We start from the raw sequence: 27,072 nt of genomic DNA on the forward strand, positions 1-27,072 counted from the left end.
TCCGGCAAGAGATTCAGATCTCTCGGAAGACAAGGGTTTTCCCCTGACCCACCTGCATTTGTCGGTTTCTTCAAACCTGCTGTCTTTCGCTCTCTCCTCTTTAAGGCCAAGAGGATCACTGGCATCCCTTCTCCTAAAGCACCTCAAGGAACGGAAGCGGACAAGGCGGACACTACTGAGGATCTTCCCATAGGAGGACGTCTGTCAACCTTCGTGGATCGTTGGGATGACATCACCAATGACGCATGGGTCAGGTCCACGATCAGATTCGGCCTTCTCTTGGACTTGCGCTCCAGCCCTCCGAACCACTTTGTCCCGCGCCCCATATCCAGGGACCCTCAAAAGAGGCTCCCAGTAGAGCAGGCCATCCATCATCTGCTCCTTATTTGGGCCATTCAACCTGTGCCTCCAGGTCAGGTGGAACGGGGGTTCTACTCTCATCTCTTTATCGTGCCGAAGTCTTCGGGGCCTGGAGAGCAATCCTCGATCTCAAATTCATAAATTGATTCATCAGGTACAGGAGGTTCAAAATGCACTCTCTCCTGTCAATCCTAGAGAGAGTGTGCAAACACGATCTCCTCACATCAATGGACCTCACGGAGGCTTACCTCCACGTACCCATTCACAAACAACACAAACGATTCCTCCAATTTGTCAATGCGAGCCGTCACTTTCAGTATCGGGCCCTCCCCTTCGGGCTATCACCAGCCCCAAGGGTCTTCATCAAGCTCCTGTCAGTCGTAGCAGCCCACTTACCTGCCAGACCCATTTGGATCTTTTGCTACCTGGACGACATCCTCCTGTTGTCCAGGTCATGCAACCAGGCCCTGCGGGATCTTTAGGACACCTTGCAGCTGCTTCAGGAGGTGGGATTCTCCATCAATCAGGAGTAAAGCCACCTTGTTCCCACCTCTCGTCTAGTGCACATGGGAGCCCTCATCGATTCCTCTCAGGGGAAGGTCTTCCTGTCTTGGGAACGACAGATCAGCCTCAGGGATTTAGCCTTCAAGGTACAGAGGAGACAACAGGCACCTCTTCTCCAGCTGTCTCAACTGTTGGGGAAGATGGTCTCTTGCTTCTCCATGGCCCCTTGGGCGCGGCTTCACAGCCACTGCCTCCAGTGGTTTCTTCTGCCATTCCAGAAGACCAACAGCAGCTGTTCCCTAGCAAAAGTCAGGTTGACTCCAGAGGTCCTTCACTTTCTGGACTGGTGGATCTCCCTGGCCATCTCTCAGGGGTCCTTCAGGGAACCTCCTCATCTCGTAGTTATGACGGATGCAAGTTTGATGGTTGGGGCTCTCACCTGGAGGACCAGGTAGCTCAGGGTCTCTAGTCCGACTCCGACCTTTCCCACAGTATGAATTGGCTAGAGTTGAGGGCCATCCATCTAGCTCTCCTTCAGTTCCAATCTTCAGTTCACATGTGCTAATTCGGACAGACAATACAACAGCCAAGGCACATGTCAACCGCCAGGGGGGGACGAGAGCAGTTTCCCTCATGGAGTCTGCCTTTCACCTAGGGATCTGGGCGGAAGCCAACCTTCTCTCCCTCCACACCGAACACATCTCGGGCTCCAACAACACCAGAGCAGACTGGTTGAGCCGCACAACAATTGATCTGTGGAGTGGGCCCTCAACCATCGCATCTTCAAACAGCTGTCGACCAGGTACAGGACCCAGGTTTCTAGATCTCTTCGCAACAGCATCCAACGATCAACTGCCCAGGTATCTGTCTTGCTACATGACACCAGGCGCAGAAGGGACGGATGTCTTAAGGTGCAGGTGGCCCCACGGTCTCCTGTATGCCTTCCCTACCTTCCCCCTGATACAGAGGGTCATTCAGAAAATGATGGAGGAAGAGGCCAAGTTCACCCTACCTGCCCCCCATTGGCCGCGCCGTTCATAGTTTGCGGACCTAGTCAACCTCTCAGTGGGCCCAGAGTGGCGTCTTCCCCTGATACCGTCCCTTCTTCACCAGGGATCCATCCACCATCCTGACCTATCTTGGCTCTGCCTAACCGCATGGAGGCTGAGCGGGAGGTTTTAAGGGTGGCAAACCTTTCTGAGACTAATTCAAACTATTCAGGCTTCTTGACACCCGGCCACCAATAGGATCTACGAATCAACGTGGCAGACTTTCAGCACATGGTGCCTTTCTAGAGAGGTTTCGGCCCTGGAGGCTTCGGTTCCCCAGATTTTGGAGTTCCTGCAACAGGGACTAGATAAAGGACTTATGCGTAACATCTTACGGAGGCAGGTGTCGGCTCTCTCTTCGGTTCTCTCTTCACCAGGATGAGCCTCTCTCCTTGCACCCTCATGTACGCCGCTTCATTAAGGGGTGCGTCTAATCTCTGCCCTCCTGTCATTCACCGCTTCCCCTCGTGGGATCTAACCAAAGTCCTTGACTTTCTCACTGGACCACCCTTCGAGCCTCTCAGGTCGGCCTCCCTGCATCAACTCACATTGAAAACAACCTTTCTGGTGGCTATAACATCTGCACAATGGGTCTCAGAATTGGCGGCCCTTTCCATCCGTTCCGACTTGTGTACTTTTCACTCAGACTGCGTGGTCCTTCAACTTGATCCCACTTTTGTCCCAAAGGTCAATTCAGCCTTTCATCGGTCTCTGGATCTCACTCTACCAAACTTTTGCCCTAATCCCTATCACAGTCTTGAGCGCAAATGGCACAGGTTACACATAAGACGGGCTCTTAAGATCTATATTGCCAAGACGGCCGCCTTGAGGCGCCCCAAAGCACTCTTTGTGTTTTTCCATCCTACAAACAAGGGTCTAAAGGCTTCTCCATCTATGGTTGGGCACTGGATCCTTTCAACCATAACTAGAGCTTACCTGGCGAGTCACCTCATGCCTCCATCCAACATCACGGCGCAGTGCAGCTACGTGAGCAGCGTGGACAAGGCAGGCCTCAGTGGAAGAGATCTGCAAGGCGGCCACCTGGGCGACACCCAATTCCTTTATCCGCCATTATAAGATGGACAGATACGCGTCAGCAGATGCGGCATTCGGATGGCAGGTGCTTCAACAAGTTCTTCCCTCTTCAAGCTCCTAGCCCAGTCTCATTCCCACCTGGGGACATGCCCAGCTTTGGTACGTCCCATGCATGACCGCTGTCTCCACCAACATTGGAGAATGGGGCGTTGGTTCTTACCTGATATGCCCCTTCTCGAGGCAGGTGGAGACAGCGGTCATCTCCACCCTTTGAGTCCTGGCCTAGTTCGCGGAGGGAGTTCTGGAGCTAGGCTAGAGTTTTGGAGGATTGAAAGCAATCAACTAACGCACAGCAGTCTACTTATCTCCTTTGTCACAAAAGCGGGAGGAGACTCCTCTGATGGGGTAACATCACTTTGGTAGACTCAGTTCTATTGGCTACTGACTGAGTTAACCCATGCATGACCGCTGTCTCTACTTGCCTCGAGAAGGGGTAAGAATCAACACCCCATTTTCTTTAGATTAGACCAAAAAGAATGGTAAAACACTTTCGTAAACCATATGCCTCCTGAAGCTACTCATGTTGTTGTAACTGAACAACTAACTGCAATGGGATCTCTTACTATTCTTTCTTTTGTTTTGACAGAAATATATACAAGTGGATGAACAATGCAGAGTAGATTTATCAGCTGCAAAAATAGATAAGTTAAGGAGAATCATTGATGAGCAAGCAGATAAAATCGAATATTTAACAGCGATGTTAGAGGAAGAGAAAGACATGAGAGATGAAAAGGTATGTTGTTTTTCATAGCCATTAAAGAAATTAGGCCAGCTGTAGGATCTGCTTCATTGAAGCTTGTGGTCCAGCAGGTCTGATGCAATCCATCAAAGATAAATATGCCTTAAAATAAATCTTTTTTTCCAATTTTGTTGCAGGAGTGTCTCTCTCTCCCTCTTCTCTCTCTCTCTCTCTCTCTCTCTCTCTCTCTCTCTCTCTCTCTCTCTCTCTCTCTCCTACACTGTCATTAGATTGAGCTCACCTTGGCTTAGCCTGGGTCTTTTGTGTATCTTCAAATAACCATTAACTTACCTATTTTGGAGGTACAGAATGAAATAAGGTCATCTGTGTCATTTTTTAATAAATAACTGGGAGCACAGAGTAAATAGAAGTGACACCATACTGGATGAAATAGCAAAAACCTTAAAAGACAGAGATAGCATTAAAACATTCTTGAAAGTTAGAAAATTGAATAGATAATAACAAATGAAATAGCAATCAATGTACATTTCATCATAAAAAAAAGAAAGCAATAAGATACTAGCCTTGATCTTATTGCCAGAGGGAATGTTGATTTTTTGAGAGGGAAATAGAATTAGAATTTATACAGTGGAGGAGGCAGAAGCCTTCATTAAAAAACATAGTTCTCTCCTAGAGGACGAAAATAGGGGAGGTGGTGAAAAAGGTAGTAATGTGCAAGATATGAAGGAGGGGGGGGCTGTGGCTCCATCTGGGGACAGGGAGGAGGGAGCAATATCAAAAAGGCTCAGGTCACAAAAATAAATGTATTTGAAATACTATGGTAATTGTTGATATACTAGAAAGTGACAAAGAAAGAGATGATTGAACATATGGTTGACGTAATGTAAAACAAGATTCTGTTTATGCTTATCTTTTATACGTTATTTTTAACATTGTAAAAATTGTGAGATTTGGGGGGACTTCTACCGCTAGCACGGGAGCTGCCAAAATTTTCTATGTACCTTTTTTACCTTTCCCTATAAATGTTTAAAAACCAATAAAATTCTTTTTTAAAAAGATACTAGCCTTGATCTTGATTAAAATGCCAAGAAGCTTTTTCCCAAATTAATTTATACTCCAAGAAAAATTCCTGTTCATATTCAAACATCTGGAAAATATTTTCAGAAAATAAAATCTTAATTTAGAAATTTTGTATGAGGTTCTTTGATTCTGAGAATACTTTTTATAGGAAATGCAACCACCAGTTAGGGAAGATTTGGTTTTCTAAAACAGGAAATTTGACTTCAAACTTATCTATTGTCAAGTATTAAATTCTGGAAGCTAGTAACTGATGTTACTTTTCAGACCTAGACAACTTTGGTATGCACATAGATAGCACCTTTGGTTTAATAGGCAGTGTTTAAATAGACAGGATCTAAATACAATAGAACTCTAGTAGAGTATTTCCAGAAACTATTATGTCAATTAGAAAGCTATGGAATATAATATCTTTAAAAACATGATTCTTTTTCCCATGCCATATTGACATTTTGGGGAAAGCCAACATTAAAAATTGAAAAAAGATGGTGATATGAAAAAATTGCATGAAACCTCAGATATTGACTTTGGACCATTTGGTACATGATGATAAGAGACAATATATGTGTTAAGAGACACTGATCATCTACCAGATGTCAATGGGGATTCACAGTCATCCAGGACATGGTTGTCCCACAGGCGTTTTTTTCAAGAGGCAACTGGACTTTCTGGTTTTTCTTCGAAAACATTTCGCTTCTCATCCAAGAAGCTTTTTCAGCTCTACCAGATGTAACCCAATGGCAATATTTACAACTAGAAACCTCTGTTAACAACATTGTTTGGACCATTAACATTTTCAGCTTTTCAGGTATTCAAGATATAAAACAGTTAAATCTTTTAAAACAAAAAAACTACTACAGGTAGTTCTTGGGTTACAACAGTTTATTTAATGACTGTTCAAAATTGTAACAGCACTTTAAAAAGTGACTTTTGACCATTTTTCACACTTATGACCATTGTGGCACACCATTATCACATGATCAAAATTCAGACACTTGGTAACTGACTTATATTTGTGATGGTTGCAGTGTCTCAGGGTCATGTAATCACCTTTTACAATCTTTGGACAAGCAAAATCAGTAGAAAATCCAGATTTCCTTAACAACCATGTTATTAACTTAAAACTGCAGTGATTCATATAACAACTATGACAAGAAAGATTGTAAAATGGAACAAAACTCCATTTTAACAAATGTTTCACTTAGCAACAGAATTTGGGCTCAATTGTGGTCATACGTTGAGGACTATCTGTTAATTTCAATGAGTCAATTTGATATGCAGATGGTAAGAGATGAGTAGAAGGAAGAATTAGAGGTTCCCCAGTTTAGACACTGAGAGTGTCTTAACTTCTATAACTAGGGTGCCAGTGGATGTTAGCCTACAAATTATACAAGAAAAAATGGTATTGAGAATTGTAACTCTGAATTGTAATCGTTAACAGTTTATACAAAATCTAATAAAAGTTTAAAATTAATTAAAAGCATATAAAATATAAATTACCACTTTAAAACAAGAAAACCATAGTCAGTGGCCAAAGTCATTGTAAAAGCTTCAAACTACTAAAGATAAAGGTTCACCACGCACATATGTGCTAGTCGTTCCCAACTCTAAGGGACGGGGGTCTTCAAAGCCGAAGAGCCAAGCGCTGTCTAAAAACATCTCTGTGGTCATGTGGCTGACATGACTAACTGCCAAAGGCTCACGGAACACTGTTACCTTCCCACCAAAGGCATTCCCTATTTTTCTACTTGCATTTTTATCTGCTTTTGAACTGCTAGGTTGGCAGAAGCTGGACAAGTAACGTGAGGTCACTCCCTTACGCGGCACTAGGATCCAAACCATTTCCAGACTTCAAAACTTAGCAAAAGAACAATGATTAAGGTTTTGGGCTTAGTGGCTGGGAGGACCCTTTCTAACATTACAGGGAATCTTCGACTTACAATCACAACTGTGCCCAGAATTTTGATAATAATGAATGCTCGATAAGCAAATGATGTGGTTGTTAATCACATTGTAAGCCTGAATTCAGCTTATCGATTGGGCATTTTTTGCAGAAAAGGGCAATAAACTTTGCAAAATGGGATCATATTATTGTAGGACACTGCTACCAGTTGCAAATGGTAACCAATTGCCAAGCACCCAAAATGACTGCAGGGGTGATGCAGCAGTTGTAACAGGTCATAAGTTACTTTTTTTTAGTCTGTTCTAACTTCAGATTCATTAGGAAAATAGCCACAAGTCAAGGACTACCTGTATAGTTGTGTATGTTTGTGTGTTCGTGTTAACCAATTATGTTTGCTTATTTAAATTAAATCAAATCAAGTAAAATGCTGTATCCTTCTTGCTCTTCCTTGAATAATAAACCTGTACAACAGCCCCCTCTTGTGGATCTAATCATACTAACATACATACAGTATGTTGATTTTTTCCTTAGAAGGAAGAAACAAAAATATTACAAAAGGCTACAGAAGCTGTTGTTCCTCCTAATGGGATTTTTGTGCAAAATCTAGTTTGATTTTGCAGTCCAACTTACCTTCATCCATTGTAATTGCTGTATAGTAATTTTTCTGAGGCAGAAAACATTGGGATAAAATCAGCAGTGTGGCATGTATTGGTATATAAAAGTTATAAGAGAGTGAAAGGTGTAAAAGTTTGGATTCACTTTCTAAAGGACAACTTGGAGATTAGAGGCAGTGATGGGAAACAATTCCAGCAGCACTTTTCTTTCCTAAAGTTGAATGGCTTTTAAGTTGCTGTATTCAAAATAGCAGAGTACTGGCCTCAACTGGCCCAAATATTATTAATGTATGCAAAGGTTTTAGGACCCAACTCTTATCTTTATCCATGTAGTGTATGTGTGCCTCTCCTGGTTTTGTGATTTAGCAATATATGGGAAATCTGAACAAGGTGAGACATCGGAGAGAGCTCCCCTCTGCATTCAGTTCCTACTTGTCTGTGAAATGCCAATCAAGAATTAACTTTTAAAGTACTAAAGTACTAAATTTATTAGTACTTTTAAATCAGAACAACTGATTTAAATAAAGTCTTGAAAGTATTTTTAAAAGACAACTGCAAACTACACTATAGAATTTCACCAGAGAGTACAATGTGCTATTCTGGCCTATAAAACAAGACAGACAGACTCTCTCTCCCTCTCTCTCTCCCTCCCTCTCTCTCCCTCCCTCTCCCTCTCCCTCCCTCCTTCTCCCTCCCTCTCCCTCCCTCCCTCTCCTTCCCTCCCTCTCTTCCCCCCCCTCTCTCTCGATATAGTCCAGGGGTGCTTTGGTGCTTACCTTTGCTAGAAAGGTAAGCGAATCTGCAGTGCCACATGATTTAGATTAGTAATCTAGACTAATATAAATCGTGTGTCACAGCTGATTGTCTGAAAACCCGGTTCACCTGAACGTAGCATTTTTTTTACTACCACTTCAGGTGAACGGGTAGCATTTTTACAACCGGCTCAGGCAAACTGGTCCAAACTAATAGTATTTCACCCCTGATATAGTCCCGTCCAACTTAAAGACTACCTTCTGTCACAATTAAAATATTTTCCTATTAAGCAATTTACAGTTTTTATATCGATGCTAAGAGGCCATAAATGTGCTGATTCTGCAAAGGAGTGTTGCAGTCAAAAGTCATGTTTCTTGAGTATAAAATTCATGCATATGAGATTTGTGCTACATACAGAAAAAGTTAGAGATAGCTTTCTAAACACACCATAACATTTTATTCTAGAACCACTAGTGGGAGCTAGCCAACAAGAAGTAGGGGTTAGATCAGTGTTTAAGTCCACACTCAGCCATACCGACTCAGACATCGAATCAGTAACTTTAAGCCAGTCACTTCCCTTCAGCCTAAGATACCTCATAGGATTGCTATTGAAATAAAATGAAGAACATTTCCTATGTAAAGTTACACTGGATTCTAAGGGAAGGAATTGTGGTGATATAAAACAATTAAGAGAGCAATGGTAAAGCCAGATTCCCTTAACAGCTATGTTACTAATTTAACAACCGCAGTGATTCACTTAACAACACTTAAGCTATTAGGGTGAATGTTGACTTTCTCTATTTTGGTTAATTGATGTTAAAATAATTTAAATTAAGAGTATTAATAGTTTTTTACTTTTGTTATTAGTAGGCAGTATTCCGTCAGTTTTGATTGAAATCAAGAGCATAGTATATTAAATAAATTATGAAATAATAAAAATAATTTTTAATCATATTATACAATTATTATTAACTTACTAAATAGTTTAATTAATTAAATTTTATAAAGACAGTTCTACCGCTCATGCTATAAAAACACAGAGCATGAGATACACCTAAACCAAGCCAATCATTTTATAATGGTAAATTGCAAAATGAAATCTATGCTTTAATAAATGCAAAATGTGATATCGCTTTCAACTTTCAAATTGTCTGATTTACTACCTGTTTTTGGTAAGCTGGAACCCTTTCCTGGAACTGCCTGCTGGTGCCCTTAGGCTCCCAGATTTGGATTTGGGAAGTATATTTATCATAAGACACAGTTTGTTTTCTTAGCAGTTCTTATGTGTAATGGGTGGGGGAACAAGTGTTAAACTTCAATCATGCAAATAAATCACAGCCTATCCATGGATTAAACTATAAAGCGCCAATGCAGCTTAATTGGATTAAATGTCTGCGTTCAAATAGGCTTGCTTGAATTTTAAAGTAATTTATTTCCATTCCTTTGAAAATTCACTTGTTTACTACAGTGTTTACAACTTGTTTACTTTTTTACAACTTGTTATTATGGTGTAGTCTACATATTTTTTTCCAACTAAATGTGGTTCCTAATATTTCAGTTAAGACGCTAACTATTAAGCCTGTTAAAATCAGCGGTCCCAAACCTTTGTGGTTTGGCAGCTTGGCTGGGAGACTGAGAGGGGAACTGAAGTGTGCAAGCAGTGGGCCTGAACACACATGCATACACCACTCATGTGAACGGTGAGTCACCACTCACATGCAGGCGTGCCGGTCCACTTCTCATGTGCCCCAGTTCTGAATAGGCCCCCACCCGGTAGTGAGCCATGGCCCAGAGTTTGGGGACCCCTGTATTAAGTCATGATACTGTTGATTTGAAACTGGGGGTTTCCTATGTAACCACACATGGTGGAAGGACATCAGAGGGAATGCACTAATCACTCCTTTATATTTATGAACATCTAGAGGCAGATCTTTATTGAGGATTATTGAAGTTCTTATGGGTTTTTTCCCCATCTTTCTTTTTTCTTTTTAATACTGAGCAGAAGCACTACTTTGCTACTAATTTGCCTGAACCAACTTGGGTTGATTGCAGGAGGCTGCAAATGGTATAATAAGCATCTGCTGAGAGGCAAGGAAACAAATGAAGCAAAGTATATTGCACCAACGCAATACAAGCTCTTCCCCAAACATAATTAAGTGATACTAATCAAGTAAAGTACAAAAGAGCTTGCACTGTGGTTTTATGACTCACATTTTACCATTTTGGCATCATCATTCAAAACTAGGCAACCTTATTGTGTCATCATTTCAGAGATATTTCTTTACTTAAGCAGAGAAACAGAATGACCAAAGGTGGGCAAAAAAGCAGTGAAAATAGGAGCAACTTCAACTTCCTGCTGACTTTCCCATTGAATTTCCTTCTGGGAATCTGGCAGGAAGCATTGGAAATTTACCTCCCCTTCCCTACTTTACTTACTTACTTTTATTTAATTTATAAACCGCGCCCTCTCCTAGAAGGGACTCGGGCGGTGTACAGTCATATTAAAACAACAATATAAATACATAAATATAGATGGAGGAGGTAACATATAAACTGTACAGTAATAATTAAAATTAAAATTAAAGATACATTAAAAACTATCCCTAAAAAACTACCCCAGAATAGAATGTTTGCCAGGAGGTTAAAAATGGGACTATAGATCGGCTAGGCCCGCTAATTGGAACAGGTGGGTCTTGAGTTTCTGTCGGAAGGAGCGGAGGTCGGTAGTGGTTCTGATATCGGGGGGGGGAGGTCATTCCAGAGGGTTGGGCCCATCACAGAGAAGGCTCTACTCCTGGGCGCCGCCCGTTGGCATTGCTTAGTGGACGGCACCCGGAGGAGTCCCTCCCTGTGGGAGCGAATTGGTCGCAGGGATGTATGAGGTAAGATGCGATCCCGCAGGTAACTAGGTCCTGTGCCATGGAGTGCTTTAAAGATGGTAATCAACACCTTGAAACGCACCCAAAAAACCACAGGCAGCCAGTGCAGCTCGCGCAGGAGAGGTGTTATGTGGGAGTACCTGGTACTCCCCATGATAGCCCGCGCGGCCGCATTCATAACTAGCTGTAGTCTTCGGGTGCATCTCAAGGGGAGCCCCTTGTAGAGAGCGTTGCAGTAGTCCAGACGAGATGTCACCAGCGCATGAGTTACTGTGCGTAGGGCGTCCCGGTCCAATAGGGGGCGCAATTGGCGCACCAGGCGAACCTGGTGGAACGCCCCCCTCACCACAGCTGCCACATGGTCATCCCTATCCTTCCCTTCCATTCCTTTCTATTTCCTTCCCCTCCCTTCCCAGCTGGCAGATAAATAACTGCTGCTGAGGAGGAAAGGGAGCAAAGGATTGTGAAACTGCCTGGAAAACTGTCATGGAATCACTGAAAATGAAAATCACATGACCATAGTCTCAGCCTAGCTGAAGCAAATAGCACTGAGCAATCATATGACCTTTTTTCACATTTAGAACCATTGCAGCATCTCCACAGTCACGTGATCAAAATTTGGATGCTTTCCAACTGACTCATATTTATGACAGTTGCAGTGTTCTGGGACTACATGATCTCCTTTTATGACCTTCTGACAAGCAAAGTCAATGAAGAAGCCAGATTCACTGAACAACTATATTATTAACTTAACAACTGCAGTGATTCAGTTAACTGTGGCAAGAAAGGTCATAAAGTGGGGCAAAACACTTAACAACTGTCTCACTTAGCAACAGAAATTTTGCGTTTAATTGTGATCATAAGTAACTACTTGTGCTGAAATGTTTATTACTGTATATTTTCATTAAAAGAGGCCTTTTTTGCTCTTTCTGCTTTTTACAATAGCAAACATAAATAGAACAACGAATAAAAATGATTGCCTTTACAAAATAAATTACACAAATGTTCAAAACAACTAGACCAGAGGTTTGGGGACCCCTGAACTAGGAGAACTAATCAGACATATAATGTCTTCTTATCGGAAGGAAATCTGGTTTTAAAATCCAAGGGAAATTTTCTATTGCAACTTGTTCTCCCATTGTCTTTTGGCTTTTACAAATTTCTTGCCGATTTCTTTGTGCCTGTGCCAAATCGCATTGTGGCATGGTCTTTTTAATTCTTTTAATCCTTTTTCTGATTTCTTTCCCTATCACCTTATCTGTTTTCTCAGACTCAGAGTGGTTTGTTTGACTCCAGCTGCCATCCTGACTCCTTTTTGGGGTATTCTCAAGTTGATCTGAATTTTTAATAATTTGCTTCTTTTCCTGCTTTTTTTACCATTTTCTATGTTTCTCCTCTTCTTACTTAATATTCCCAACATATCTAACAAATTTCTGCTAACAAATTTGTGCTTTAAGGATTGTCCTAAACTATTATGTAATTTCTTTATTCCTGTTCTCCGATTCACATTACTGTACTGTCAAATGTTCCCTCTTAAAAAACATAGAAACATAGAAAACTGATGGCAAAAAAGACAGAGTGGTCCATTCAGTTTGTCCTTTGAGTGTTCAATTTGTGTTTTTGTTTTCTTTTTAATTATTTATTATATTGTTATTGTCATTATTATGGTTTGTCGCACAGTCAGAAAATGTTTCAGGCTGGATTTGGCTTTTTGTCTGCCTCTTGAGCCCTTCCCAAAGATCTAGGATAGGTAGATGTGGATGTGTTAGAGTGTTAGAGGTATTGTCACAGGATGTAAGCTATTAGAATAGAATATAGAATAGAATATACTTTATTTTTTATTGTCCAAATTTTATTGATTTTAAAAGTTTTACAGGGAAAAAGGGGTTGAAAGGTTATAAAACATTTTGACAGCTACATCGTGCGGGGGGGGAGAAGCCCTCCCAGGTCTCACAACTTTTACAAAAAAAGATAGAAAATTATCAACATTTACATAGATATTAGCAGTTTTAAGTTTAACACAAAATCATCAGTATGTTTCAATCATTTTGCTTTTTATCACTTCCATAAAGATACATTGTAACAACATTTGCAATGATGTTTCAAATCACTTTTGTGATCTGAGTCTTCTTGTTGTCGCATCCTCCCCCCCCCCCCCGTCCACCGGCAGTGCCTCAGCCCTTCCCTCCTTTGTTTCTTGTATAACATCCCCCATGTCACCTAAGAGAGCACTGCATTTTTTAGTGAAAGCTTCTGCTTCCGCAACTGTGTTAATTCTAATTCTACTGCCCTCCCAAAAAATCAACATGCCTTCTGGTAACAACCACCTAAACCAAATCCCATTATTGTATAATTCTTTTGCTAAGAAGGATTATTTCCTTCTCTTATCTCTTTCTTTCTTTGGGATCTGCTTAAGAATGGTTATTTCTTTATCCTTATATTTTAATGGTCTTCCCCTTTGAGCTCCTAGAACCTCATCTCTTGTGGTTTTTCTAAGATATTTAACATGAACTTCCCTTGGAACATTGTGTGTTCTTGCATAGGCTGAATTAATCCTATAGATCAGGTCAATATCCCACCCAAGCTGTTGTTTGTCTCTGTTAATATATTCTGCTAACATTGTGGTCATAATCTCCTTAAGATCTTCATTCTCAACTTCTGGCAGATTTTGGAACCTAAGGAAAAAAGACATCCTTTCAAATTCCATTTTTATCACGATTCTCAAATTCTACATTCCCCCTTTGGATTGTCTTCAGGTCATCTCTCATCCCAACCGCACCCTCCTCCAGTACACCTATCCTCTGCTCATTCTGTGTGGTTTGTTGTTGCGTCTCTCTGAGCTGATCATTTAAGACCTGCAGTTGTTTTTTCATTTCGTCCTATCCCTTTAAGATGGCTTGAAGCATCTGATGAATGGACAAATCCTTTGAGCTCTCCTCAGGGGCTTTGGGTTGTAAAAAAGATCCCAGTTGTGACTGGTGGGCAATGGGGCTGGACGTAGAAGATGTCGGGGCCGATGAGGCCTTTCCAGGCGGTAACTTCTTAGGACCCATCATGAAGCTCAGAGATAGTTATTGTTCTGTACAGAAAAATGGTGTCTGTGGGAAAGCACAGCCGGTAGAGATCACCAGACAGGCAGGTCCAAAGGAGAATAAATCGTTTAATACAAAACTAGAGCAGGTAGGTGGATCAAAATATTCCAAATCCAGGGGAAAAACTTATTTGAAGAGGCTCTTGGAGGTCTCTGGGGTGGAAATTAGTTCAAAGCCAGAAAGTTTTTCAAGGGAGGAGTCTCATGCACAAAGACAAAGAAAAAGGAGGAAGTTGGCCATATTGGCTCAGCCAGTACAGGTGGTCAGGAAACAACAAAATCAAAGTTCCCATGCATAGTTTAGAGAAGAATCAGTTGTGGTCAAAAGGAAAAAAAGATTTCCCCCCCCCCCATTATTTAAGGGAAGTGAAAGTAGATTTTAAACTTTCTCTCTCTCCCTTACAAGGGAGAGATTTTCCAAGTGCTGCTTTTCCAAGGGGGGTGGAAATTTCCTCCCTCCCACTCCAATCTGAACTCCTCCAAAGGTTGAAACAAAGTCCCCCCAAAAAACTGCAGATCAGTCAATAGAGTAATAAACTGTAAAAGACCTGGGGAGACCCCCCACCTCACCGTGCTTCAGCTGTTGCATTCAAATTAATCATTTCCTTCCAGGCTGCGTTCAGCGAAACACGCAGTGACATTCCGCGCACTCCCTACGCTCTATGGCTCCTGGGGCAAAGCTGGAGACACACACACCCCGCGGCCGCCGCCGCTCCAGGGGATCCCAGCAAGCCACCCCTACGGCAGGGGGCCCCTCCAAGGCACCCTGTGCTCCCCCTAGGATTTAGGGGAGCCCACCGAAGCAGCGAGAAGGCGGGCGCACGAGACCGTCGCCTTCGGCTGCCGGAAGTCATCTCGAATAGAATATACTTTATTGTCCAAATGTGATTGAATACACAAGGAAGTTGAGTCTGGTGCATAAACTCTCAGTGTACATACAAACAACAAAATAATATATTCATAAGATACTAATAGGAGAAGGTAGCAGAAAAGATGAGAAGCATAATAGTATTGCAGCCCTATTACATGTGTAAATATCCTTAGGCATAAGACAGTGCTGTGGTGACTAAGTGTTCAGGAGAGTGATGGCATGAGGGGGGAAAATGTCCCTGTGTCTAGTTGTTTCAGCATGCCATGCCCTAAAACGGTATCCTGAAGGGAGGCGTTGAATACCACCTCTGATGTGATTGGATAGAGAAACCAGTTGTTTAATAAGATGCAACACATTACATGCCTAGTGAAGCCAATGAACCCATTAGGGTATAACTATGAGTCATGGGACAGAACTACAAAAATAATGGGGTGTTATTTGTTTCTAAGAATTACTTTCTTTTTCTTCCCTAAAACTCGTTTTGCCCCCAAATAACTTTCCCCAGCTTATCTGTACTCTTTGGCCTTCTGAATGTTCTATGGATTTTTGTTGTAGGGTAGTTGCCTAATTTGGCACAATATAGCTGTCTTTTTTTCCCCCACTCTGGAAAGATGTATTAGAGGCTTTAACCTGTCACCACAAAATCTCCTACAGTTCCCTCCTTTGAAGTTTGACATATTTTATTATTTTAAGCTTCATCATCCCTCAAAGATGTTCATGTCATGCAAGGTGTTGATTGCAGGTCCAATCTTATGCTACTTAATCTGACCAATGATTCAACTTAAACTCCAATGCATAAAATGACAGATTGCACTATCGGCAAAGCTGTAGTAGTCACAAGAGGCTGAACCATGACATAAACACAATTCCAAACATAGTTAGCGAACCAATTTGAAAACACTGCTTAACGATGTGAACACTGCTTAACGATGTGAACATGGAAGAAAACCAGATATCTGAAGCTCTATCTATTACTGTGTCAAAAGCATGTGCCAGTTCATATGACTCTGAACATAAGTATGGATCTTGGAGAATGCCTAGATTTGGTAGACCAACCCAAACAAGCCAAACTGGATGACAGTGCCCAATAAACTGAAACTTTTAATCAGGAAAAGAAAGAGTGTGTGGCACATTAAAACATTGTCAAATTGAAAGATACTATGCAAAAACATGAATTTTATGAACTCTTTATCATTCTCAGATGCCTAACTGGAAGAAATAAGTCAACATAGAATTATATATATATATGTTGAACATGTCTAAACTATGTTTCTAGAGTGTATTTTGCCATAAATATATTCTATATAGCATTTCAGTTTACTATATTGTCAGTATCATTGTACTCATTTTTCTTTCTATCTTCAGATGATCTAGAAAAGAATTATTTAATAAATATCTTAAAAAATTAATAATACTGCATCTTTAAGTAATTGAGCTATTTACTGTTAGATTTCAGGGTGATTTTTTAAAACTTGTTTCAACTCCCCCCCCCCTTCTCCTTTCATTAAAAGAAATATGCAGCAGTAAAATCTCAACAGCCATTTAACAATATATGCAAATGTTCTAAATAGCTTTGAAGCAGACAAGAAGAAAGAGTAGTTCTCCAAATAAGCTTGGATGCATACAAAGTCTTTTCCATAATGAATGTGGCCAGATTTTAACAAAGGCCATGCATAATAAAAATGTAAATGAGTTTGCTTTACTAAAAGTATAACTTTAAAGTCTTTTGTTGTAATGCTGTCCTGAAACTTTCTTACGAGGTTATCACTGCTTGCATGATGATTTACCCAAAACCTTCAATGGCATTTTTAAAAAAAACTCAAAACCCAATAGCCTATGTGTGATGTGCATGCAAAACTGCTCTAAAGCTGAGAATATGAATTGGCTCTGGGTGGCTTCAGCACGAAGCAAAAAGCCAACTATATTGCCGTAAGACTGCCTGACAGACTCCATGTGGCTCCCAGCCTAGAAATTTCTCCACTTTTGACATGTGATGTACTCGTCACTGCAATGGCAGCCCTGTCACTGAGAAATGGCACAAAAGACAACAAGGCACCCCCTCCCTCTCCTTAGCCCTGCACATTGCAGCCCCCTGGAGCTGTCTGCCCATGGTTTCCCTGGCCTGCCTAGTTACAGACAGCCCTTCTAAAATGAGAGATAAGGGTGGGTGGACTGGATAGGCCCCAGCTGCCTTTGGGATGCAGCTTCCACAATAAATTGGCCTGAATGATGAGGGCAAACAAACAGTATGATATGTATTATGCCTGTCAATAACACATCCCCACATGTTTCCATCTTTGTATGAGCGGGACCAAAGCTTTTCTTCGGCAAGTTCTACTTCGTCTCCTAGATTTTCCTTCCATTCATATTATAACTTACATGACAGGATTCAGAAATTTTTATGATAGCGGCATTGTATAACCATTGTGTGTCCGTCCCCCACCCATCCCAGCGTCAGATTTACATTTTGTTGTTCTTTTATGCCTCTTGCTTTAGAAATAGATGGCTTCTTAATCTTTCAGCTTCAACGTGAAGGATACGTTGATGTGGAGTGGCATCGGCAACAGATGCGAGAGTTGAGAGAGCAAATAGTTAGCCTGGTTGAAAAAAACTCACAGCTTCAAGAAACTGTGAAACTGGGAGCGAAGGAACAGACTAACTTAGGTAAATTTTACTTGTAAATCAAATAAAGCATATGTGGAAAAAGAAAGAGAAGTAGTGAGAAAACTAAATGGCAGATTAGTGTCTAACCAGCAATTGTTCATTTCTTTCCAATTTGCTCTGTAATTTGAGTTGGTCTTGAACTTTGATATACTTAGTGGAATTAATTTATATTGAATATATGTTTATTTTCTGGTTTTTATTCTGGTAAATAGAAAGTATGTTATCTATGAATGTCAAAATGTTGACTATTAATAGATTAATAATTATTTTTACTTCTAATAAGACAACAGTATTTTTCCACTCCTACTAAATAATAAATGAAGAAATTTAGGAAAACGTCTATTAATGTGATACATACATATCACAATAGGTTTTCTTCTCCTTGCTGCACATTGGAAAGTGGAAAATTAGAAATTTGCAATCATAAGTCATTTCTACGTCTTAGGAATTAAGAGTTTTAGAGCAATTAAGTTCATATCCAAACCAGATTTAAAGACATACATATAATAACAAAGAGCAATGATGCACATGTAGCAAAAATAAAATAGAAAGATAGGATACTATTGGATGGGAATATAAATTAGTACAAAGCCAATATTTTTGCAGTTTTATCATCTCTGATGACTTGCCCAAATCTCGGGCAATATTTAGAACCACCTGCTAAAGCATTTTGTATCAGCTGTGACTAGCAGCACGAATGAATATTAATGAAAAGCAAAGGTTGCTCAGACACACTTGGCTCTTGAACTTATTTCTTAATCTCCCTCTCTCTGACCAGCCAGCTGAACAGCAGGCAGAATTCTGTGAAGGTCAAGGGCAGTTGTGAAGGTCACCAGTCTGCTCATGCCTTCATCTACCGTGCACCCGGCTGACCTGCAGTGCACAATATGAATCTATTCAAACAGCCATGTAATTTCATGGTGTGCTTTATCCCTGCCTTACCCTTACTTCTTTCAGAGAGCGAAATAAAACTTTTGCAGAACAAAATGGAAAAAGATACGAAGTTAATGGAAAAGGTACTGTATCCTTTACTTATTTATGTCTGTAATTGATTAACTTGTACAATAGATGCAGGAGTCTAGGAATTCACAATATTTAAAAGAGGATCCCTACAATTCTATTGTTCCGAGCTTGTTAACTTTTATACATTGTTTTCAAAATATAGGATTTCTGTGGAAATCTTGCATCCTGAAGTTAATCTGGATTAGATGCAGGATAGAAAAGCAGAATGAAATACCATATAATATAAATGGAAAGTATTATGATGTTCCTGATTTGCCAAGTTTGGTCCTATTCCATATAATAGGAATTTCATATGGTTGAATTTTTGGAAACAGAATGGAATCACTGATAAAAATAACAATAATTCATTATTTATAATTATAAATATGATTTATATACTAAGAGGGTTCTGCAATTCCCGGTATATGACGTGGTACGAGTCCACGGCCCATTGAGAATTGGGCCGCCCAAGTGGTAGACGAGTGCAGGAACCTCCATTTGCACAAGCAACAGATGGCAAAACCATCCCCTTCCCTGCTACTACCAATCTGCAGAACTGGAAACTTTGGGGATTGCTGCATTAGAGGAATTTTCTAAGTAGTCAAGAGTAGAGAAGTTAGTAAATAAAATTAAACATACACTTTTTTAAATTTCCAGGTTGGTAATGGGTGAAAGGATGTAAAGGACTTTTCTTTGTTGCTTTAGATCAAATATGTCCGAACCAGGGCCTACGGGCCACATGCGGCCCTGGACAGTTAGTAGTGCAGCCCCACAAGATCATAAACTTTAACATTATTATGAGATTATATATGCATTAACTATTTTATATATAGCCCAAGATAATTCCTCTTCATTCAGTGCAACCCAGGCAAGACAAAAGGCTGGACTCCCATGCTTTTCACCTTGGACATTGTGGTATTTCTGAAAGTGGGACTGAATTAAATGGCAGGAAAATGTTTTGATGATAGAAAACGGAGGAAAGTCATCCCTGTTGGATTTGTGGAGTCTAACAGTCATTCTGTCAAGGGAGGCTTTGATTAAACCCTTAACGTTTATTTTGATAATTTCACTGTTGAAGGAATAAAAAAAATCAGAGATATTTTAAGCCTCATCTTTAAAACCAGTACTTAAGAAGAATTCAGGTTTAGAATTATATATGAGGACAAGGAAGGGAAATGGACAAGGAAATTGATATTTACCGTATTTTTCAGAGTATACAGTAAGACTACATTTTTTCCTCAAAAAAGAGGCTGAAAATCTGGGTGTGTCTTATACATCGAATACAGCATTTTTGGCCTCCTGAAGCCCCACCCCTTCACAAAAATGGCCTTATATACCCTTATGGAGGCTTTCAGAGAGCTCCTGGGGGCTGGGAAGGAAAGAAATGAACAAAAAACAGGCTGTTTTTTGCCCCCAGCAGCACTCTATAAGCCTCCGCAAGGCTATACATGCAATTTTTTTGACAAAAAAACAGGCTCGTTTTCGCAAAGAACAGGCCGTTTTTTGCTCATTTTTGGCCTCTTCACCCTCCCAGGATCACTCTGCAAGCTCCCCCAAGGCTATTCATGCCCTTTTTTGGGGGGGGGGGGGAACGCCCGTTTTTGGGAGGTTTGCAGAGTGCAAAAACTTTTTTTTCCCCCTTTTGGAAAGCTCTTTAACTGATTGATGAGAATTACATTGATCAAGTGCTGTGCCAGCAGAAAGGAAGTCTTAGGTGCTGCAGATTGTCAGCAATTTCCTTCTCCAGCACATGGATAAATACACCTGGAAACATCTACCTATCTCTATCTCTTTCTCTCTATCCCTCTTCCTACCTACCTACCTACTTATACCTTCTCTCCCCTCCTACCTACTTACTGTATTTCTCTATCTCTTTATCTATTTCTCTCTCTCTCTATCCCTTTATCTATCTAGCTACCTACCTAACTACTCTCTCTCTCCCTACCTACCTACTGTATTTCTCTCTCCCTCTCTATTCCTCTGTCTACCTACTTTTTTTAAAATTTGCCTCTTCAAAACCTTGGTGCATCTTATACTCCAGTGCGTCTTATACTCCGAAAAATAAGGTATGTTCTTTAATGTCTCAGGTAAGAATTTGTTCACATTAATGTTTTCTTGAACCTTGGTTGCCTGTAAATGTCCTGGACAGAAATGTGTCCCTTTGTTTGTTTTTTTAAAAAAGGAGATCTATTACAACTAAAATGTAGCTTCTCCCAAAATGTTCAGAGAGAGAGATTGTATCATTCAGATTGTTATCATTCAGATCAATGTATGTGTAATACAGAGCTGGATAAATTCAAGCAGCCAAAACGCTTATAAGGTTTAACAATAGCCCACAGGCCGCAAGTTTGACCTACAGTAGAGAATCACTTTTATCTGGTGATGATGGGCTAGTTCTGACTAATAGCAAGTACTGTTCTACTCCATGCCAATACATCTGAACTAAAGAGCTGGAGAATTAAAAAAGTTAATAGTCCACGTTTCCTTTAATTGTTAAGTTTAATATAATTTTTCAATGCACATATTTCCAGACAACTTCCAAAACATCTACTGTGTTTCCCCAAAAATAGGACATGTCCTGATAATAAACCCTATTGGGTTTTTCAGGACATGTGCTAAAATAAGCCACCCTCCAAACTACTTAAATGCATGCGCAGCCGGTCCCTGCCATTTCCACTGATTGCTTTACACGCAAACAACTGAGATGGGGGAAGGAAGGGCATGCCCCATGCACCCCACATGCCCTTACCGTACCTACTGGTACAGCTGATCGCCGGGCAAAAATGGCCCGTTGCAAAAACAGACAGCCCAGCAACACTCCTCACACCCCATTTCTTCCCTGGCAAAAAGGGCCCGCTGCAAAAAGAGTGGCTGGCCAGCAACATGCCTCATGCCGTTTTCCCCCCCTGGCAAAGCAATAAGCCTTGTGTCCCATTTCTTCCCGAGCAAAAAGAGTCCACTGCAAAAAGAGCAGCAGGTCACCAAAGCGCCTCACTCCCCCTTCCTTCCCTGGCAAAACAATGCACCTTGCTCCCCGTTCCTTCCCATGCAAAAAGGGGCCCATCGCAAAAAGAGCGGCAGGCTAGCAATATGCCTCCTGCCCGTTCCTTCCCTTGCAAAGCAACGCGTCTCGTGCCCCATTCCTTCCCATGCAAAAAGAGCCCACCGCAAGAAGGGCGGCAGGCCAGCATGCACCCCATTCCTTCCCGTGCAAAAAGAACACATCCCACCCTGCCCCAATGGCAACAGCATCCTGGCTGCTTCTCTTCCCCACCATCTCTTTAGCAAGAGGGGTGGCAGGTGGGATGGACGAGAAGCGAGACATGCATCCTAGCAGTACCTGAGACTTGCAGCTCCTTGCCATTTTGTCCAGGGAAGCACCTTGTAAAAAAAAACTCGGGCAGGGTGGGAGGTGTTGAGACGTGCATCTTACCAGACACTGGCAGCTCCATCGTGTCTCTAGGTCAGTCTGTTCAGGGAAACACCTTGCACGGTAAAGAAAAACTTCTTGCGAGTTCAAGAAGTTAATTGCTTGCACTCGCAAAAAGTTTTTCTTTACCGTGCAAGATGTTTCCCTACACAGACTGGCCAAGAGACGCGATGGAGCTGCCAGTGTCCAGTAAGACTCACAGCCCGGCCTACCCCATCCCCCGTCCTACCTGCTATCCCCAAATTGTTTCTCACCGTGAGACGTGCCTCCTACCGGAGACTGGCAGCTCCATCGCATTCCTCGCGGTTTTGTCCAGGGAAGCACCTTGTAAAAAAAAACCTCATGAGTTCAATCAAACTTCATCGCATTCCTCATCATTGTGTCCAGGGAAGCATCTTGTAAAAACTCCTCCTTGGACGTTCAAAAAGTTTGATTGAGGGGGGCGTGCTTGACGTCGCAACGACATGACATGCAATCTTGGGGCTCCAGGATTGCTGTCGATATCTCTGTTCCTGGATGGTCCTTTTGGACCTAAACTGTTCTGAAGGAGCAGTGATAGAGAAGAGCATGTCCTGCTGATCTCAGGGGCATCGCAAAGCCCCTGATTGATCCAGGAGAAAGCTCTTTTTGCTAGCTACAAGAGAAGCAGCCAAAATGGCTGCAGAAGTTCAGGACAAGCCTGTGAAACAGAAGCAGTACAGGAGTGATGTCGAAATGGTGAGAAAAAAATTTATTATTAGAGAAGGGAAAACCCAAAACAATTGGAATTTAAAATAAAATTGAAGACAGAAGAAAATAAGCGGCAAATTAACCCTGGTTTAAGACTATCATGTTATCTTTTCTACCTTAATGTTGTTTGTTTTCTATGGATGGACTTTTTACAAATGCCTCTTACTTTTAAACTGGACTGGTCTTTTTTCCCCCCTTCTTCCTCTATACTTATCCCATTTTTTGTATTCATGGATTAAAAGCTTCTTCTCTCGTAAGGCTTGGACGGAGCGTAATTTTTAAACATTTTTTAACCTCTCTCAGAACTTGGTGTTTACAGAAAGAGGCAGAAACAGATGGAAAAGAGGTAACACTGCCATCTGGTGGCTAGAGGCTTAGGAATATCTGATAAAGCTATAAACTTTGTTTACTGAAAGGCTCAGTGGAAAACGTTTTGTTTATGCAGGTGTTCCTTTGAAGGAAAGAGAAAGCTGATGTCAGCCTCTGCTTTGCTACTTGCTTTCGGCTGCCACTGAAACGGGGAAGGGAGGAGATAACATGGTATTTGGGAGGGGAAGCTTAAGCACAGGAGTGAATGAAGAAGGGAGTGGTTTTCTCACCATCTACTGCGCATGCTGCAGATAGTGGAATTGCCGCCAAGGCCAACCGTCCAGCATACCAACCTGATGATGGGTTTTGAAGCTGCAGCCCACATGACACCTGTGGGGTGTGCGGATTGGACTGGGGGATGGGGTTACAATATGGGTCACATATTGATATCTATGATTACGCGCGCTTTTGCCTCAGATCTTGCTTTGCTAGCTGCTATCTACTCATAACCAGTAAAGGTACTCTTAATTCTGAAAAATGTTGAGTGGTTTCTTTCTTGGTTACTGATGGAGGCTGCCCTGACATTAAGCAAGATCTCAGTTTCGCATTCAACCCGGAGTTAACACCTTCCGAGGGGAGTGCAATAAAATCTCAAACTTCAAAAGAATGTCCCACCCAGGCAGCAACCAGGAGGAAGACATGGGAGCAACTGCATCCTCTTGCCCTCTGAAACGGGGCGAATGGCTGGATTACACTTGGAAGAACAATCCGTTCGCCCCAGATGGACATTGAGAGTGGGGCAGAAGTATGATCCCGAGGAAACTCCGTTTGGGGTCACCACAAGGAGACAGAGGCGTCCAGCCGCTGAGTGGCAGGAGGTTGAGGAGGAGAGCCTTATGATGTCTCAGGCCATGAAATTCTTCGAAGAGGCTTGGGAGAGGCGACGTTTACGTGAGAGTGATCCTGGAAGAGAAGATCTTCTCCCAGAAACAGAGGAGAGAACTGCAGAGGTTCTGCTCTGCCCGAGAGAGACTGGGGGCGCGGATGGTGGTGATGATCAGGATGAACGAGCCCCAACCCCAGTAGCAGCAGCCACCAGAACCATCCCAAGAGGAGGAGGCCCCCCCCCCGCAGATGCCGGATGGCCAAAGTTCCTCCACTTGGAATGAAATTTGGTGGGGAGGCAAAAGATCTTGGATTTTTTTTAGTTCAAGTATGGAATTAGATGCGTCAGTTTGGCGAGGATTTACTTACAGAAGAAGCCAAGGTAAGAATTGTTATCCTGGCATTAGAAGATAAAGCAGCTGCTTGGGTGGTTGCTCTGCATAACACTAATTCCCCCCTACTGAGAGATTACAATAGGTTTATGGCTGCCCTGAGGAAACGCTTTGATGACCCTCTCACAGAGCAAAAAGCCAGAACTAAGTGCAAAACCCTCACTCAGGGAAACAGGCCAGTTGCTGAATATACACAAGAATTTCGTGAATTGTCTGTTTATATGAGGGGTTGGTCCGAACAAGCCCTATTGGATGGCTTCATGGACGGTTTAAACAAAGATATATACCAGAACTGTGTAAACGGGGGGGCTCCCCGCACATTGCAGCACTGGTATGAATTGGCAGCGGATGTGGAAATTGACTTGGCCCGGACAAGTACCGTGATGACAGTGAAAAAGAGAACGCTACTCCCCCCCCCAAAAGCCCTCCAAAGAGTTCCAAAAGGAGGAAAAAGTTGGTCTACTAGCAAGCCCCGAGTCATCACCTGTTTCCATTGTGGGAAGGAGGGGCACATCGCAGCAAACTGCCGCACCAAGATGGGACAAAAACCTACTACTGGGGGAGAGAGAAAACCAGACAAACAGCCCGGGAAAAGAATGGAAACTGCCATGAAAGGGGTGGAGCCAACTTCGCAGTTCCATGCCACCCCAAGGGAGGGGGAACCATCCTCCTCATTGGAAGAAAGTGAAACCGAATCTGACGACGAACGTGTGGTAAGTTCCTGATCGGGCCCCATGACTATTCCAGTAGAACTAAAAGTGCCCTCTAATGGAGCGCAAGAAAAAATGCTGGCCCTCTTAGATTCAGGATGCACACGTTGCATCGTTAGTCCTGAGGTGGTGGAAAAACTGGGGCTGAAATTGAAAACTTTAAAAGTCCCCATTGCTTTTTGCCAGCTGTACAGCTCAATAGCTGGGGGGAGCCCTGCCCATTTTGTAACTGAGCCAATAGACATGTGGATGAGAACTCACCAAGAAACTATAAGTTTTATTGTCGCCCCAGGAATGGATCGGCCTCTCATACTAGGGTTACCTTGGTTACGGAAGTGGAACCCACGCATCAATTGGCGAAAATGGTGGTTGCGCATCCGATCCGCTACACCTCCTGAGGGAGAGAGGGGGCTCCAAAGCCCATTAAGGCTAAACCTAACCTAGCGGCCACAGGACAAGAAAAAATTGAGGGGAAGGAGAAAATCCCAAAAGAATATTGGGACCTAAAGGATGTTTTCAGTGAGAAATCCTCTGATAAGTTACCCTCTCACCGCGCAACAGATTGCAGTATTGATATTCTCCCAGGGGGGAAACTTCCAAAACCCCAAATCTACTCAATCCCCCCCCCCGTGAAATGGACAAATTATGGAAATTTATTGATAAAAATTTATGAAAGGGGTTTATTGAACCTGCCAGGCCCCGAGTGGCTGCTCCAGTGCTGTTTAGAGAAAAAAAAGATGGCTCTCTTCGTCTCTGTTTGAATTATAAGAACTTAAATGTTGTGTCTCTACACAATGAAAAACCACTGAATTTGTTTGACCTAAAAGGTCTCGGATGTTTTGGCAGTGTTTATAACCTGGGAAATGGCACAAGGTGAAGAAGAGAAGGCACTAACTTTGCAAAGAATTTTCTTAGAAATTCAAAAAGTTTTAATAATTACAGATAGAATTGAAAAGAGACATGAAATTATAGATCAAAATACAGAAAGTACGGGGACAGTGATGAAGTTTGAGGACAGAGCTTAAAAAATAACAGAGACATATGAAAGTGATAAGAAAATTGTTGACGCTGACCACAAACTGAGAGTGGAGGGAAATGACAAGTGTGAAATACGGAAAGGAGAAATTGATGAACTGGAACTTTATTTCAGATGTCAGAAAATAGATGAAGAAAGGAGAGAAAATTTGGCAGAAATAATGAGAGTAATCTCGGCAGAAGTACTAATGATAACAAAAGTTAAGCTGATAAAAAGAGCAGATAGAGGGTTTCAAATTCTTATAAGACATGCAATGAACAACAAGTTCTTAAGAGAAATCCACATAAGACTTATCAAGAAAACACTTAGAATACAGACTTTACAAATGGCAAGAGATATTGGACTACACTATCTCTGGAAGGATACAGGATGATGAAATGAAATGTCACAATAAAATTTAGTTAAATGTAGTTAAATTTTGAGTGTGCAACGTAATAATAGCTATAGTCAAAAAATGATTAATAATGATAAAGCATTTATATATACTAGATTGATAATATGAAATTTATACAATAAGGTAAGTGAGGATTATGGAGATGATGTTGAAAAGCCTTTTTATAAAAGATAAACAATTTTTATAGAATAGAATATAAAGATGTAATATCATTGGATGATTTCATGATGATGTAATAAAATGTCATAATATAAATTTATTTTAAATTTAATATGCCTTATGTTGAAAGGATGTAATAATAGCTAGGTTAATGGATGTTTAATAATTATATCAATTTGTATACAAGTATATTAGATTGATGATACTAATAATGGGGAAAAAACATGGAATTGAAAATTATTAGAGAATGTTATTAAGGCTAAAATAATAGAATGATGTCACAATAAATCTTAGTTAAATATAGTTACATTTTGAGTGCTATGTACAATGTAATAATAGCTATAGTCATAAATAATAATGATAAAGCATTTATATATACTAGATTGATAATATGAAATCTTATACAAACTGTAAGTGAGGATCATGGAGATGATGTTGAAAAGCCTTTTTATAAAAAAATAATTCT

At 41.3% G+C, this 27,072-nt stretch overlaps 1 protein-coding gene across 1 annotated transcript in view; it reads left to right on the forward strand.

Moving 5' to 3' along the window:
* LOC309401600 (uncharacterized protein C10orf67 homolog, mitochondrial) overlaps positions 1–27,072 on the forward strand; it is a gene marked incomplete at its 3' end in the record, with an annotated part of 88,261 nt that overhangs the window by 33,201 nt on the left and 27,988 nt on the right. The window contains exons 6-8 of the mRNA XM_081970666.1: positions 3,595–3,741; positions 17,419–17,560; positions 18,518–18,576. Of these exons, the coding sequence (XP_081826792.1) occupies positions 3,595–3,741; positions 17,419–17,560; positions 18,518–18,576 (348 nt within the window). The remainder of the gene's footprint in view (positions 1–3,594; positions 3,742–17,418; positions 17,561–18,517; positions 18,577–27,072) is intronic.

The sequence above is a fragment of the Natrix helvetica genome, assembly GCF_964273705.1.
Source record: "Natrix helvetica genome assembly, chromosome: Z".
NCBI lineage: Eukaryota > Metazoa > Chordata > Lepidosauria > Squamata > Natricidae > Natrix > Natrix helvetica.